Below are 17,303 nucleotides of genomic sequence, written 5' to 3'. Positions count from 1 at the left end.
ACTCAGTCATAAAAAAGAATGAAATAATGCCATTTGCAGCTACATGGATGGACCTAGAGGGCATTATGCTAAGTGAAATAAGCTAGACAGAGAAAGACAAATAGCATATGATATCACTTACATGTGGACTCTAATAAAAATGATACAAAAGAACTTATTTATAAAACAGAAATAAACCCAAAGCTTTCAAAATCAAACTTAGATTACCAAAGGGGAAACTGTAGGGGGAGGGATAAATTGGGAGTATGGGATTAACATACATACACACTACTATATATAAAATAGATAACTAATAAGGACTACTGTACAGCACAGGGAGGTATACTCAAGGTTCTGTAATAACCTACATGGGGAAAAAAGAATGGATATATGTATATATAGAACTGATTCGCTATGCTGTAAACCTGAGGCTAATACAACATTATAAATCAACTGTACCCCAATAAAATTCAAAAAACAAAAAAGCATACTCACAGATATAATGAACAAACTAGTGGGTACCAGTGGGGAGAGGGAAGGAGGAGGGGAAAATAAAAGGGTGGGAGGGAAAAAGTTATTATGAGATTATATGAAATCATGTGTGAAACTTTTGAAAATTGTGAAGCACTACAGAATTTAAAGAATCTTTCATTCAGTTAAAAATTAATTTAAAAAAAAACCCAACAAACATGGATTTCCCATTGTGGCTCAGCGGGTTAAGGACCTAGCATAATCTCCATGAGGATGTGTGCTCAATTCCCGGCCTCACCAAGAAGGGTAAGGATCTGGCACTGCTGCAAGCTACAGCATAGGCCACAGCCACAGCAATAGCTCCAATATGATATAGTTATAGCTCCGATTCGATCCCTAGCCCAGGAAATTCGATATGCCACAAGTGCAGCTCTAAAAAGAAAAACAAAACAAAACAAAAGCAGACCCAGGAACACACAAAGATACACTAGCATCAGTATTTAGAACAGGGGTACATGGGCCTGTGTCCTCAGAGAGCCTGGGGGCATGTTGATGCTACACAACCCTCTCGTGGCCAATGCCAATGAGAACTCAAGGTGCTCAAAAGTGATCCCATCACCAAGAAAGTCATCACAGACACCTGCATGGCTTTACCCATGAGAACAGGCATTGTAACGGTGCTAATAAAGTTGGAAATGACCTAACCATCTACCAACAGGGAATCTAAATCAAGGTACCTCCATCCAACAGACTTCTGCACCATTAAAACTACCATAGACGATCTAATGGCACTGTGAGATAGTCATAAAGTGCTGCTGAGTTTAAAAGGATATGCCGAACAACATTGAAAAATGCTGAACATCACTATAATTAAAGAAATGCAAATCCAAACTACAATGAGGGAGTTCCCATCCTGGTGCAGTGGAAACAAACCCAACTAGGAACCATGAGGTTGCAGGTTCAATCCCTGGCTTCACTCAGTGGGTTATGGATCTGGCATTGCCGTGAGCTGTGGTGTAGATCACAGACAGGGCTCAGATCCTGCGTTGCTATGGCTCTGGTGTAGTCTGGCGGCTACAGATCTGATTAGACCCCTAGCCTGGGAACCTCCTTATGCTGCAGGTGCAGCCTTAAAAAGACAAAAAAAAAAAACAAACAAACAAAAAAAAAAAAAACTACAATGAGGTATCTCCTCATACCAGTCATGTAGAATCTAAAATGTGGTAACAATGAACTTCTCTGCAGAAGAACAGAAACAGATTCACAGACAGAGAATGGACTTGTGGTTGCCAAGCAGGAGGAGGGACGGAGTGGGATGGACTGGGAGTTTGGGGTTAGTAGATGAAAACAATTACATTTAGAATGGATAAGCAATGAGGTCCTACTGTATAGCACAGGGAACTATATCCAATCTCTTGGGATAGACCATGATGGAAGATAATATAAGAAAGGGAATGTATATGTATATACATATATATATTATATATATATGTGTGTGTATATATATATATATTATATATATACATATATAATATATATTATATATATATTATATATATATATTATATATATATATGTATATATATAATATATATATATGACTGGGTCACTTTGCTGTACAGAGAAACTGGCATATTACAAATCAACTATACTTTAATTCTCAAAATTTTTCCAAAAAGAATCTTCCAAACAATGTGTGTGCTATGATCATGCTTTATTTTTTTTTTAAATATGGAGTTCCCTGGTGGCTTAGCTGGTTAAGAATACAGGAAAGAAAAGGAAAAAAATGCATACACAGAGACAGACAAAAATTAGAAGGATAAGCCTCAAAACATTTACATTTCTGTTTTTTTTCCCACTGGGAGACAGGATTTCTTTTTCTTTCTTTTTTTTTTTTATCTTTTTGTTTTTCAAAGTTCTAGAAGAGTGATTCACACCGACAAGAAAGTCATCTCTGAAAATGCAAAATGGGTTCCTAAGATGACAGGGCATAAGCATCCAAACAGAGCCCACGCTGCATGGAGGCTTCGAGGGACTGAGAGGAAGGCGGGCGCCTACCACATCCTCGCAACCTCTACATCACCGGTGAGGCTTTCCTTCCAACAGGAAGTCCTTTCTCTTTATCTCTATTTCCTAAAGTATCTACACTGCAGTAAGAAATAAGAAAAATTGGGAGTTCCCGTTGTGGCGCAGCAGAAACAAATTCAACTAGTATCCATGAGGATGTGGGGTCAATCCCTGGCCTCAATCAGTGGGTTATGGATCCAGCATTGCCATAAGCTTCTGTGTTAGTCACAGATGAGGCTCGGATCTCATGTTGTTGTGGCTGTGTGGCATAGGCCAGCAGCTGCAGCTCTGATTCAACCCCTAGCCTGGGAGCTTCCATGGGTGCAGTCATAAAAAAGCAAAAAATAATAATAATAATAATTATTATTATTTTTCTAACAAAATCATTTTCAAACTCAGTATTTACTAAGCATCTACCAATATACAAGAAAGCTTATACCAGATAATCAATTAAGTCCCTTTATATGATATTCCTGACATAAGGCACATGGAAATGTACAAAATGTTTTAGAAAAAAATTCTATCTGAAAGGGTTAAAATAAAGAAAATTTATTTTACAAAATCCCAAATCTCAGGCCTTCAGGAGATAGAGGCCTGCTGTGGTTCAGATCACTGCTGTGGCCCTGGTCTTCGGGCGTCATAGAGATGACAGACTCTGTACCGGTCATGCCTCTCATTACTGACACACACCCACCCCTCCCTTGGCCTTTGGAGTCCCTACATGGTCATATTTAGAAATACCCTTCCCGGCTGGTACCTCTCTGCAGAGCTAGCCTCACCAGTGTCAGAAGCTGCTGGTTTCCAATGAGTGCCGGGAAGACAGACCCTGCACCAGCAATTCTGAGTTTCTGATGACAAGTTCTAAAGTTAGCGAATTCCCAGGGAGGAAATGTCTGAAAATGCCAGAGGTACCAACCGAGAAAAACAGAGAGAGGCAGATAGAGCACACAGGTAGGAGGGTGCTCCTGTGACAGCACCCTCAAGGCAACCCTGTGAACAACACGGGTTCTGTGGTCAGCTGGGTAAAGACCCTTAACAAAGAGTAAGGAGTGAGCATAGAAGGAAGGAAAGCCACCAGACTCCTGCCTGAATGAAGGTGTGGACCAAGAATGTCGGTGGGGAAACATTTCAGCTTAAGGTTTTGAGATCCTATCCACCTCCAACGATGCTACTGATGAGAAACCAGATACTCTCAGGGGTGTCTCACTGTTTCATAAAAACACATCGTTTTCTGCACTCAGAACATATCACTGGGGAACCACAGGCAGGGCATTGTTTCATTCACTCATTCATTCCCCTTAGACACCTCTGTTCTGTGTAAGGGACTGTGCTAGTTCTAGAAGGGGCGTGAGAAAGACAAATGCTCATTAGAGCAAGAGACATCTTCCTTGGCCTTAAGCTCAGAATCTGTCATCAGTGCTCAGAAGACAGAGCACAGAAGGACATAATGAGCCATGTCCCTGATGCCAGCGATACACACAGTAGAGGGCCTTCTCCACTGGCGGCTCTTCATAGGCCAAAGCTCTGAGCATCCCCAGAGGCCTGTAAGGCTCTCTGGGATACCAGGCAGTAGGCGTGCTGTTTGCTGATGATTTAGAGTAACGTAGGATAAAAGGTGAGAGACGTATGCCCAATGTATGGCTATAGCCTCTCTCTCAAACACTACAAAGAGGATAAGGCAAGGTAATCCCTTTTCTCAAAAGCCTTTAAAACCAACAGCTTTGGGGGTTTTTCCCTCTCTACCTGGTGCTCATGTTCCTTCTCCTTGAAGTTCAAACTTGATAAACCAAGGCCTAGCCTGACACCTGTCAGGGCTGGGGTGGGGGATGAGGGCTGGAAAGAGCATCTCCCTGCAATGCCCTCCTCTTTGGCTTTTTCCATCCACTGTGAGTGCAGCGTGGGCCCTTTTGGCACTACATATGCCAGGAAGATATGATCAATGCTTGGTTCCCCACCATCCAAGAACAGCCAACACAAACGTAACACACAGTGGTACAAGCTTCTTCAAAGCCCCAAGGCCACCACTGCCTCAATCAGGTGTGCAGAATCCAACCAATGAACAGCCTGGGCCTTTCCCCAGGGCAGGACCTCTCTGGGTACACAGGCATCTGAAACTGCCCAAGAGAAGCCACAGGTTGGCACAAGCAGGGGGGATAAGAGTCCCCAGGATCCTTGAGAAGTCTGTGGTGAAAATACTTCCACCCGGATGTCCCCAGGCTCTCACGGTGGGACTCCAAGGCTGGCGGAGTTGGGTCAAGTCTTTTCTTGCAGCTTAGAAGTATCTATCTCTGTTATCCTCAGCTACAAAAATATATAAGTTTCTGGGAAGTCCTCCTTTATCCTCACGCTGGGCTAAAATTCATGGGGTGTGCATAACTCCAAAAGCTTAGATAACCCCAGGGTCACTGACCTTCAGGTCAAGCAGGCATCTTGGGCCAGAGTAGTTTGGGGCAACACGGCCATGACCGCAAAGGCAAAAGAAGCACATCCAGCCTGGAAGGCAGCCGCCCGCCCTGTGCAGGGGCGGCCCAGCTCCCAGCAGAGGCAAGCTCAAGTGACAAGGTCAGCGGGAAAGGAGGGGGGGGCGGGTAGGGCCGCTTGACCCCATCCACCACATTTCCTGCTCGGCCTCCAACAGCTGAAGTTCCAGAAATGAGAGAGACCAAGAGTTCAAAGACCTCATGTTCAGGGAGGCCAAAAGCCTGGGAACTGAAGCAGAGGCCAAGGCCCAGAGGGGCCCGGACACAGCATCGCTGGGTCTGGACCTGCTATGGCGCCGGCTCCCCCACCTCTCCAGGCAGTGGCCCCATTGCTGCTCACTCCACCCAGTCAGTGCATGCCAGGTACCGTGCTGCCCTCGGGCTCTAGATTCTAGAGCCTAGAGCCCCAACGGATCCTCTGGGGTCTCTGCTAACCCAGGGCTTGCAGAGGCTCCTGAGTTTCCCTCCATGCCCTGCCCTTCTGGCTCCCCTAGCCAAGCCTAGCCCCCCTTCCATGTAGCCCCAGTACCCTCATCTTCCCTGACTCTCCAGCTGGAGACACCCCCACCCCACAAGATCTTCCTCCCCCCTAGCTCCCCACCAACCTCTCCTGCAAAACTCTATTTCTGATGAAGTGACTTTCTTCTCCCATCATCTAAAGGAGGCATTCTACCCAGAGCCTCCCAGCCCTAGCCCCATCCTAAGCACAACTAGACCCCTCAGAAAATTACTAGCGTTGGCCAAACCTAGGCTGGATTCTAAAAACATCTATGTGCGCATTCCATCACTTCACACTGCATGTGTCTAAGGCAGATCCATGGGTTGACTTCTTCCAGTGGACTCTTCCCTGGGGGGCCCCCTTTCTACTGGTACCATTGTTCCCCAGAACCTGGCATAAAACCTCTTTCCTCTACCTGCCCCAGCCCACTGGTACCACCTTCCCATTCTCCGACTCACGTAATCATTTTTATTCCTAAAGCATCCTCCTAGTCTGCCTGGACCACATCTCAGCCTCCCACCTGGCCTCCCTCCAGGCACTCCTAATTCCAAACACCTGGGCACATCAGCCCAAAGAGTCTTTCTTACAGCACCGCTACCACTGTATCCGCCACCTGCTTGGGAACTTACGATGTGCCCCTGCTGCCTACTCAGTTAAGTCATAATTTACTAGACCTCACTGGAAAAACAACAGCCATAGTAGTTACACGATCAAAATGCGTATTGAGACGAAATATGAATGAAGTGGGCATATGGCAGGATAGTATTTCAGATCAATGGGGAGAGAGAAACTATCTGACAAACCTGTATCAGAACAAGCAAATATACGTTTAGGAAAATACTGGTGTTCATGTCTACCATACAATGTTTGCAAACATAAATCCAGGATGGATTAAAGATAAAATATTTTTTACTCTATTAAAGTGGAAGAACAGGAGTTCCCATCATGGCTCAGTGGCTCACGAACCCGACTAGGATCCAAGAGGACACAGCTTTGATCCCTGGCCTTGCTCAGTGGGTTAAGGATCTGGTGTTGCCATGAGCTGTGGTGTAGGTCGAAGATGCTGCTCAGATCTGGCATTGCTGTGGCTATGGCGTAGGCCAGCAGCTACAGCTCCGATTCGACCCCTAGCCTGGGAACCTGCATATGCCGTGGGTGTGGCCCTAACAAGACCAAAAAAAAAAAAAGTGGCAGAACAAAATATAGGAGGATATTTCATATTCTTAGGATGAAGACGACCTTCCTAAGAGAGCAGTCTAGAAATCAAAAAGAGAAAGACAAATAGCTTTGATTAACTATGAATGTTCAATGTCAGTGAAGACATCATAAGCAAGCTTGAAAGACAAGAACAAGACTGGTGGAAAAAAATCACAACACACACAACAGGTAAGACATTAGTGTTGAAAATACAAGTTCTAGGAGTTCCTCCTGTGGCTCAGCAGGTTAAGAACCCAACCTAGTCTCCACGAAGATGTGGGTTCAATCCCTGGGCTTGCTCAGTGGGTTAAGGATCTGGCGTTGCCGTGAGCTGTGGTGTAGGTCACAGACGAGGCTTGGATCCCACATTGCTGTGTCTGTGGTGTAGGCCTCAGCTACAGCTCTGATTTGACCCCCTCGCCCAGGAACTTCCATATGCCAAAGGTACAGCTGGAAAAAAAGAAAAAAGAAAAAAATACAAGTTCCTAAAAACCAGTAAAACAGCAATTAAAAAAAAAATGGACAAAGAACATAGACAATTTCCAGAAAAATAAATACAAATGGTCTATATTTGAGAAGGATACTAAACAGCATTAATACTCAGGTAAAGAGCCATGAAAACGAAATATCTCTCCTTTTGTTATGACAAAAATTAGAAGAGTTAGTGAGAGGATGTAGGGACGATGGCACACATCTGGGGGCATGCCAATTGGTAATACTTCTGGAGTGCCATTTGCCAGCACACATCATAATTCATGGTTTGGACAGCTTTCCATCCCGCAATCCCCCTCCTATGCAGTTCCCCTAAAGAAATGTGCACTTGTGCACAAAACACCACACGCAGGGACCTCCATTATGATGCTGCCACTGAGAGTCTGGTGTGTGTTCCAGCAGCTGTCAAAACCAGTGGGTGCTAGAAATGTTTTCTCCCCTATCACTGTCCCAATCCCTCCCTCAGCCCTGGGTTGTTACATGGTGAGGGAAGGAAGACATTAGGCCCAAGGGCCAACACACAGAGTCTGGACCTTCATCTACCACGTGATGGGAAGCCACGCAGTCAGAATGACAGGGTTTGATTTTAAAGGTTCCTCGGGCTGGTGGGCAGAACACACAGGGTGGGGGTTGAGAATGGATGCTGAGAGAGGTGACCAAAGTGTGCCAAAACTAGACAGAGGTGATGGCTGCACAACACTGTGAACATACTAAATAGCACTGGACTATTTGCTTCCACATGGTTAAAATGGTAAGTTTTATTTTATGCTTCTTTTACGGCAATAAAAAAAAAAAGCAGGAGTTCTCGCTGTGACTCAGTGGTAATGAACTCAGCCAGTATTCATGAGGACAAGGGTTCAATCCCTGGCACCGTTCACTAAGGTGAGGATCTGGCGTTGCTGTGAGGTGTGGCACTGGTGGCAGACGTGGCTCGGGTCTAGCGTTGCTGTGGCTGTGGTGTAGGCCACCAACTGTAGCTCTGATTCGACCCCTAGCCTGGGAACCTCCATATGCCACGGGAACAGCCCTAAAAAAGAAAAACATAGGAGATCCCAGGAACCTCTTCATGATTTGGGTGAGGCAAAAAAAAAAAAAGTCCCTCCACTCAAGGAGGTAATACCCAGATGCTTAATTTATCTCCAAAGGTGCCGGCAAGGAGACACCAACTTGTTGGGCATTGTCTCACTCGCACCCTTTTAATCAATTCCTTCCATGGGTCTCACAGTCAAGCTGAGTCCTGGAGAAACTGTCCCAATAAGGGTACCCTCCAAATGGGCCGGCCCACCCTCTCTTGCCCAGCGGTCTCTGGCCCAGAGGCCATCAGCAGTTTCAACATCCTTCCCTGGATACAAGGACCAGAATCCACTCACAGCTCAAGGATGGGGGGCATCAGAAGACTCACCTCCCAGGGCTCCCCAAATCACCATCGGCCAGGAAACGAATCCTGAGGAGAGATGAGGAGACGAGGAAGGCCAGGACAAGGATACCCACCTCGGTGAAAAAGCCTGCGATCCCGGCCTGGCAGGAGCCGTGTTCCTCCCCGTACTTCTTCTTATACTCTAGAAGGGAGGGAGGGAAGGGAGAGAAGCAAACCACAGCCTCAGTGTGCGCCAGTCGTGTGTGCCGTGGCCCAGCATGCTGGCCGCGTCCCCATGTGCGGCCGCAGCCCGGGCCCAGGGACGCCGTCCAGACTGGGCGCAGAAGGAAAGTCTCTGGAATCCACCAGACCTCAAGAATCCAGGGTCCTGTGCCATCAGTTGGTGAGCCTGCCAAGTGCCCCCGTGGACTTCCTCCGTGCATGTGGGAAAAGCCGAGCAGCAGCCACGGTCATTAAGTGGGAGACTGGTGACAATTATTTCATTCACTTCAGAAAGGACGGAGAGCCCCAGTAGGTAGAAAGAGCTAAAAACATGACCCCAAAACGGAATGATGTGGCCATCCCAGTGTGGAGTCCCCTGGAAGGCGACCAAGCTTCCCCAAAAGACACTCCATACAGCTGGAGGCAACATGCTTTCTACTATAGGACCAGAAGCCAGCCCTCAGAGGCCAGGGCCCGCAGGCAGAGGAGCCTCCGGACTCCTGGTTTTCATCCAGGCTGCCCAGGTTTGACTCCTGAGCAGAGAATTAAGATCATGCTTCAGGCCATCACTCACTGTGTCTCTTCGAGATGAGGCCAGCCCCAGCACACAGTGACACCATCACTGACACCTCTGTCTTCCTCATGTGGAAGGAAAAGGGGCGCTCTCTCCAGGTCAAAAGGGAACAAATGGCTAAGTTCTCATCCTCCACCAACTGCTCAGTCCCCAACACTCAAACCCAACACATGGGTCACTTGGTCGCTGCTCTTTCGTTTTTACGGTGGCATTTTAAGTCGAGCATGTTCTGGGCACTCTGTCAGCTGTGCCCACACACCATTTCATCAGTCCCTCATCCCTGGGAGCCCGTAACACCATGGTTAACAGTTAACACCCCCTGAGGCTCAGAGAGGTTAAGTGAATCGTCCGAGGTCACACAGCTAGTAAATGACAAAGTCAGGAGTCTATACAAGTTCAGCAGACCTGGAAATTCAAATTCTTTCACCTCTGTGGCTGATCAGAGGTTTTGCAAAGTGAGTGACTGCAAAAAACCTAGGAGGTGACCAGTTCTGTGAAATAATGACATGGGTAAAGACATGGAGACGGAGAGATGTCCAGCTTAGATGACTAATTACATGTGAAACTGGCATTGCGGGACACTGGCCCACAGCTGTCCCTGGGCACCTTTAGGTCGGAGCTACTCAGTGGCCCCCACATCTCACACACAGGCTCCTGGTAAGTCTCTGGTCCCATTAAAAGCAATATACTTAATTCCGAAACACAAAATAAATACAAAGGAACAATGAAGCTGATTGCAACACAGGGCCACTTCCTGCCGCCCAGAGTGACTCCTGGAGGAGGGTGGCGTGAGGAAGGGCCCTGGGGAAATATACAGAGTAGTTCAGTTTCTAACAACACTCACCGCAGAGCCTGGTAACATTTTCCAGTAAGTGGCCATTAACCAACTGCTAAATTACAACGGAATGTCAATGGAGTTACTCCTCTTCCAGGCGAGGGCTAAATCAGATCCTCCTGCCTTGTCCTGTTATTACAAAGAGAACTCACAGCCCTGCCAGAGAGCAACCCAGGGACAAGGGAAGGCGCTTCTCTGCAAAATCTTGCACTAGGGTAGGGAGCGGGACTTATGCAAAATCATAACGAGATCCTGCACCAAAACTGTATGACAGCAAGAAATAATAAAAATTAATAATAAATCCTACATCAAAGAGCACAATGGTAAGAAGGATCAAAATGTCCAACCGGAACAGTCACATTAAATGTGGAAGGAGTGGCAAAAAGCCTATTTTACCCACTGACTGCAAGATTAAACACCCAACTGCACCTCTCCAGTTGAAATGGATGAAGGAAACTCAGCCCCCATGAGCTGAAGGAAACTACAGCGCAGGACACGTGAGTTCAGCCTCATAAATTTAGGATGTGAATAGGAATTATGTGGGAATCTTTCATATTTTAAAGAAAATGATCTCAAGATCTTTTTTTGTGACTAGACTCCAAAAATGGATAGGAAAACTTGCTCTAGCTCATTGAGCAGGCCCCAGGGTTCCAGGTGGCCACAGCTATTCTGGGAGCTAGGAGTGCCCCGCTCCCACCCCAGGCTAAACCCCTGTGGGGGAAGCCCTTGGACGAGCACTCCAGCCTCAGCCAGAGGCACTGCACTGTCCAGAGGCCAGCCCGGCTCCCCAAGCTGAGAAGGCCTCTTCAGAGGTCTGTGGGCCAGAGTCACACAGGAAGCAGACACCATCACCAGTTCTGATGTGCCTGAAACCCCGGGGTCTTCACCTGCCTTCTCACAATTCTCCAGAGCAAAGAATCAAACAATGTGGGACTCCTGACTGGTACCCATGACTCCTGATTAGAGGACAGGCCATGTTCTGACCTTCCAGAAACTTCTGTGACTGTGACTAACCCCTGCAACGGAACAGGATTCAGTCCTGTGATCCTTGATCCCCGCCCCCCAGCCATCACATCACATACACTTCCGGGGCAGGTGTGGCAACTCCGGTCTAGGAAGTTTCGGCCGGTGAGTCTATATCTGATACTGCACATTCTACAGCCCCCTAGAACCTCTCAGAACCCCTCTTCAGCGTCTCTGCCCAGGTGACCTTGCAGGTAAAGGTAAGTGATACCCTCTCCCCATCTCAAAATGTGTTTGTTCATCACACAGTTTGTTCAGCACAGAGATGAGTTCACCTGTGTCCCTGCCCACAACACCAGCCCCGTGCCAGGTGTATGCTATGGGCCTGTGTTGAGGGAAGGTGTGGACGCCACTCTCCATGCCCAGACCTCAGACCGGGGCAGACATGCAACACACTCCTCCAGCCGCTGAGCATCTGGACTCTCCAACCTCCTCACCTTGGTCCCCACCTTGGATACCCCCATGAGGCTGGAGATAGATGGGCTCCAGGATGGACAACTGCAACTAGCCTCTTGTTTACACTTCCTGAGGCAGAAGATAGGTGGGATCCAGGACAAATATTTGCAACAGAGCCACCTATCCTTTTTTTTTTTTTTTTTTAAGCACCATACCCGCAGCATATGGAGGTTCCCAGGCTAAGGGTCCAATGGGAGTGTAGCCGCCAGCCTATGCCAGAGCCACAGCAACTCGGGATCTGAGCCGCATCTGCGACCTACACCACAGCTCACAGCAATGCCAAATCCTTAACCCACTGAGCGAGGCCAGGGATTGAACCCACAACCTCATGGTTCCTAGTCAGATTCATTTCTGCTGCGCCATGACGGGAACTCCTGCCTATCTATTCTTTACGATAGAAATAACAATAGACACAGGCACACAGCTGGCACTTGTCTCCTGTGAACTTGTTAAATAATGGTAATGACAGGATCAAAAGAGGGGCTGAGCCCTATTTGGACAAAACAAAGAGGTCACGTACTCCACATCCTCAGGATCAGGGCGATCCCAACTTCACACGCACAGAGAGACCCTCTGGGTCAGAAAGGGAGGGGGCATCAGGCCGCAATAAGTCTGGTTAACCTTCTTGCCAGGCTCTGCTTTGGAATCTATTACCCAAAGGATGGGTACGCAGATCAGGGGAGGGCCCTAGATCTGGACAGGTGTGAAAGATAAAACAAGATAATCGGCTAAAGGAAGCCAAAGACCCAGAAGAGCTACCCCATACAAGTAGTTTAAGTCACCTCTCTGGCGCACTCCTCATTCAGGCGGACGCCCACACCATCACTTCTCCTTTGGGTGTGTGTTTTACTGCTTTTATTCTGTCTTAGATAAACAGACTACTACTCTGTATTTCTGTGCTCTCCCACACGCTGTACTGTGTTTCTAACAATAAACTTTATACCTATTTTTACAGTCTTTGCCTCCTTGAAATATTCTTGCTTTCAGCAGGGGGCAAGCATCAGGGCACTTCTGCTTTCAGCCTCTAACTAGTTTAGTGGCCAGGATTCCTGGTTTTCATCCAGGCTGCCCAGGTTCAATTTCTCAGCAGAGAATTAAGATCTCACTTTTAGCCATTACCCACTGCTGTCTCCCTGACCTCCCAGCCCTACCTTGTGCCCTGTGTATCAGGAACCCTGCCTCTCCAACCTGTTCCATCACTAAACCTAGAGGCCTAAGGATGGCGGTGGGTGTGACCAGAGCAGGGCAAGGACGCACAGGATGGATTTTTCTGGGCGTTCCAAACCTAGGTTGGCTGATTCTACCTTGGGCAATTCCACCTCGTCTGGGGCCTTAGGAGGAACTGGATAGAATATTCAGCTCCAGTTCTTCAATCCCTGCCCATCCTTGGCGTGACTCTTCATGGACTGTCCTCGAAGATCTGAGGACACAGATGGGACAGCCCATTTCAGGAGACACAGAGCCTGTGTCCAAGTACCACCCCCACCTGCAAAGGGCTCTTCTTCTAAAAGCCAACTCCTCTGGAGAAGTGTTGTGAGCAGCCTCCACAGGACACTTCTAAGCTGTTCCTGATCGATTGTGTCTAGAGACACAGCACCATTGTGCAAGCATGGCCGCCCAAAGCCCAAGTCACGTTCTGGGCCTGTCTCCTTTCCAGTAAAAACAAGCAGCCACATTGTGCTGGCCTACTAGGTGTTCAAAAATCCCTGTTAAGTGAGAAGTGATCTAGGAAAGTATCTGTAAAGTGAACAGGGCCACACAACAGGTAAACTGGCACCTCGGGTGCAGTGGTGGCTTCCCAAGAGATGCTGGCCAGACACACTGGGCCTGGACCACTACACGCTTCAGCTGTTTTCACTCTTATGAGTGCTATTTCCATGAGTTAAGGACATCAATGTTATTTTAACCTGATTACTTCTGGAAAAAAAAAACCTAAATAAATATATAAATACATATAAATAGGTAAAAATATATTTAAATGTATTAATGTAAATATTTTTATATTTTATTTATATATTTTACATTATATACGTATTTTAACATATATAACATATTATGACACTATAAAGATAAATTATATATATATTAGATATATTAAATATTATATACATTTTACATGTTTATATGTATTTATATATTTTATATTTATATATATATATATGTATATAGAGAGAGAACGGGTAGGTTGAAATTTCTAATTCGGTTTTAAAATACAGGCCTTTCTTCAAAAAATACATACATAGGTCAGTGTACCACATCCATATGCTAGAAAGCTTGATTCTGCTTGCCTACACTGGAGAAGGCAGGAGGACCACCACCACAGAGCTATGAGAAGGGGAGTGGGTGTGGGAACAAGGGCTGCCCCTCACAGCATCCCCCGAAACACCCCAGGTCACAAACCCTCCCTCCATGGAGAAGTCCAGGAAGCGTGGGGTGGAGGGATAGGCGGGACCTCCGTCTCCTGCGTTCCTGGGAAGAATAGCTCCTGCCCACACAAAGGGAGTCCAAACGCCCCAAGGACGTGACCAGCCAGAAAGGCCACAATATGCTGATTCCTTTCCTCTCCACTATGGAACAAAACATTTATCCATCTCAAAGCAGCAAGGGAGAATCAGCCTTGGCACCAGAGATGCTAGAAGAAGCCTGACTCTGTTGAATGTGGGGGAACTGAATGAGGGAAACAAGACGTGGTTGAACAAGGGGACCTAGACATCACTTGGAGGAGTGGGGACAGGCTGGACAGCTCTGTCTTCCTGCCACGGTAGGTCTGAACTATGCGGCCTACGTCACACACTTTGATTCATTAGGTGGTATGTTTCCTCCAGTCTAAAAATGGCCAGATTTTCCTTGGTTTAGCGGCTCATTTTACTAAACCCTGTCTAAACAGCAGGCAATTCAGAGAGGAAAAAATACTGGTATCCAAATGTTCATGACCCACAACTCAATGCATGGAGCTTACCCTACTGAATTTAATTTATTCAAGAATTAAACTGGGTGGGGTCACTTCCTGCACTCTTCCCAAAACAATGGGATAAAACCAACCCATGGAAAGATCAAGATTTATATACAGTGTAACATATACTTCTTATTAAGCTCTCTTCCTTTTATCCATTTGAGGAAGTTTCGTCTTTCAAAGCCAGTCTTTTTAAGATATCAATTTAAAAATTATTTTTCCACAGTTCCTTAGCTTAAACATGATATAAAATATCAGAGGAAAAAAATAGCTTTCCAGTCTTCTGTTTTTACCCAATTTCTTTTATTTTTTTTAGGTTTATTTATTTATTTTTATTTTTTTGCCTTTCTCTAAGGCCGCACCCATGGCATATGGAGGTTCCCAGGCTCAGGGTCTAATGGGAGCTATAGCCACCGGCCTACGCCAGAGCCTTAACAACATCAGATCCGAGCCAAGTCTGTGACCTATAACACAGCTCATAGCAATGCCGGATCCTTAACCCACTGATCGAGGCAAGGGATCGAACCCGCAAACTCATGCTTCCTAGGTGGATCCCTTAACCACTGAGCCATGACAGGAACTCCCTGCCCAATTTCTGAGTCAATACTAACTCATAATTAAACAATTTGATAATGCAAATGAACTTATATACACAACAGAAAGAGACCCACAGACATAGAAAATAAAATTGTTACCAAAAGGGAAAGGAAGGGAGGGATAAATTAGGAGTTTGGGATTAACATATACCCACTACTATACATAAAATAGGTAACCAACAAGGACCTGCTTTGGAACACAGGGAACTATACTCTATATTTTGTAATAACCTATAAGGGAAAAGAAACTCAGAAAGGATAGATAGATAGATAGATAGATAGATAGATAGATAGATAGATAGATAGATAGATAGAAAGAAAAACTGAACCACTGCTTACTAAGACAACGTTGTAAATCAACTACCTTTCAATTTAAAACAACAACAATTTGGAAGATGATAAATTTAGGCAGACAGCTCTCTAGTGACAAAAAGAATATTTAAATATATAAAACTGAAGAGAAGACCAAACTACCCTCAATTACAAGGACCACCAGCCTAAATAAAAAAAGAAAATAAGCAATTTAAATAGCTAGGTTAGAGAGGAAAGGAGAACACTTTATCAAAATAATTGACAATTAAGCCATCTACAGTGAGCATTAAAGGAAAACTGAATGAAGCCATAAACTTACAGATAAGTGATAGCAAAAGGCTTTAAGAGGGTAAAAGATCTTTAGAGCATTATAGATCATTCTAACCCCATCCATTCATTTTACCGATGAAGTCACTATTGCTCAGAGAGCACAAGTGGTTTATTTAAAGCCACATAGCAAATTAGCCTGAGTCAGGATTAAAGAACAGGGCTCCTGATTTTTCACTCTGCCTCTGCCACACCATCATGCTTCACAGAATACAACTCCAGTGATAACATTCTCTTCCTTTAAAAAAAAAAAAAAAAAAAAAAAAAGAGGGGGATTTCCATTGATGGATGAATGACTAAACAATGGAATACATTCGATGAAATATTATTCAGCCTTTAAAAGGAAGGACATTTGATGGAATATTATTGAGCCTTAAAAAGGAAGGACATTCTCATGGATGAATCTTGAAGACATCATGTTAAGTGAGCTAAGCCAGACACAAAAGGACAAATACTGTATGATTCCACTGATCAGTATGTAAAGTAGTCAGATTCATTGAAACTAAGTAGAGTGGTGGCTGCCAGGTGCTGAGGGGAAGAGGGGCATGGGAGTCATCATTGAACGGGTATGATTTCAGTCTGAGATGATGAAAATGTCCTGGAGATGGGTGGTGATGGTTACACAATGTGAATGTGCACAGCACCACAGAACTGCACACTTAAAAATGGAGAAAAAAGGGCATTCCCATTGTGGCTCAGTGGTGACAAACTTGACTAGGATCCATGAGGAAGCATGTTCAATTCCTGGCCTTGCTCAGTGGGTTAAGGATCTGGCGCTACCATGGCCGGCAGCTACAGCTCCACTTCAACCCCTAGGCTGGGAACTTCCATATGCTGTGGGCGTGGCCCTATAAAGACAAAAAAAAATTTTTTCAAATGGTGAAAACAGTCAATTTTATGCTATGTATTTCTTTTTACAACAGTAAAAAAGGTTTTTTCTTCATGTTTTACCATCTTTAAGTAGTTCCTTCCCCTCAGAATCTGGTAACCCCATTTTTCAAATCCCTACTTTGAAAGCAGAAGCAAGCAACTTTATGGGCACATCGCAATACAGCTACTTTCAATTTTATAGTGTCTTATAGAGTGAGTGTTTGTGTCCCCCGCAACAATTCATGTGTTAAAACCATACTCCCCACTCCCCAGTGCAATGATATTAGAAGGGGGGCCTTGGGAGGTAATTAGGATTAGATATGGTCGTGAGGGTGCAGCCCCCATGAAAGAGATCAGCGCCCTCACGGGAGTCCTGAGAGAGCTTGCCCCTCTGCTCTCCGACTCCTAAGGTCACAGGCAGGAGGGCCATCTATACACGTCATTGACCACAGCCTTGACCTTAGATTTCCTGGCTTCCAGGATGCTGAGAAATGAATCTTTATCATTTAAGTCACATCATCTACGGTATTTTTGTTACAACAGTCCAACTGATCAAGACACTGTATATTGTATTATCTTTAGTCCCTCCCAGA

The 17,303-nt window shown here is 45.7% G+C and overlaps 1 protein-coding gene across 6 annotated transcripts in view; it reads right to left on the bottom strand.

Annotated features, from left to right (window-relative positions):
• The window catches only part of ITGA9 (integrin subunit alpha 9), a 354,847-nt gene that overhangs the window by 292,603 nt on the left and 44,941 nt on the right, over positions 1 to 17,303 (bottom strand). For all 6 annotated transcript variants that reach the window (XR_014822712.1, XM_021071658.2, XM_021071659.2 and 3 more), the window contains exon 5: positions 8,677 to 8,744. Coding sequence is in view for 5 of the 6 variants with exons in the window: in XM_021071658.2 (XP_020927317.1) it covers positions 8,677 to 8,744 (68 nt within the window). In the remaining variant the exon portion in view is untranslated. The remainder of the gene's footprint in view (positions 1 to 8,676; positions 8,745 to 17,303) is intronic.

The sequence above is a fragment of the Sus scrofa genome, chromosome 13 (genome assembly GCF_054392235.1).
Source record: "Sus scrofa isolate SSC_HxYL_T2T_F1_AM1 chromosome 13, Sscrofa_HxYL_maternal_Yorkshire_Landrace_v2.0, whole genome shotgun sequence".
NCBI lineage: Eukaryota > Metazoa > Chordata > Mammalia > Artiodactyla > Suidae > Sus > Sus scrofa.
Note: the sequence above shows the minus strand (reverse complement) of the source record. Positions and strands in the feature narration are given on the sequence as shown.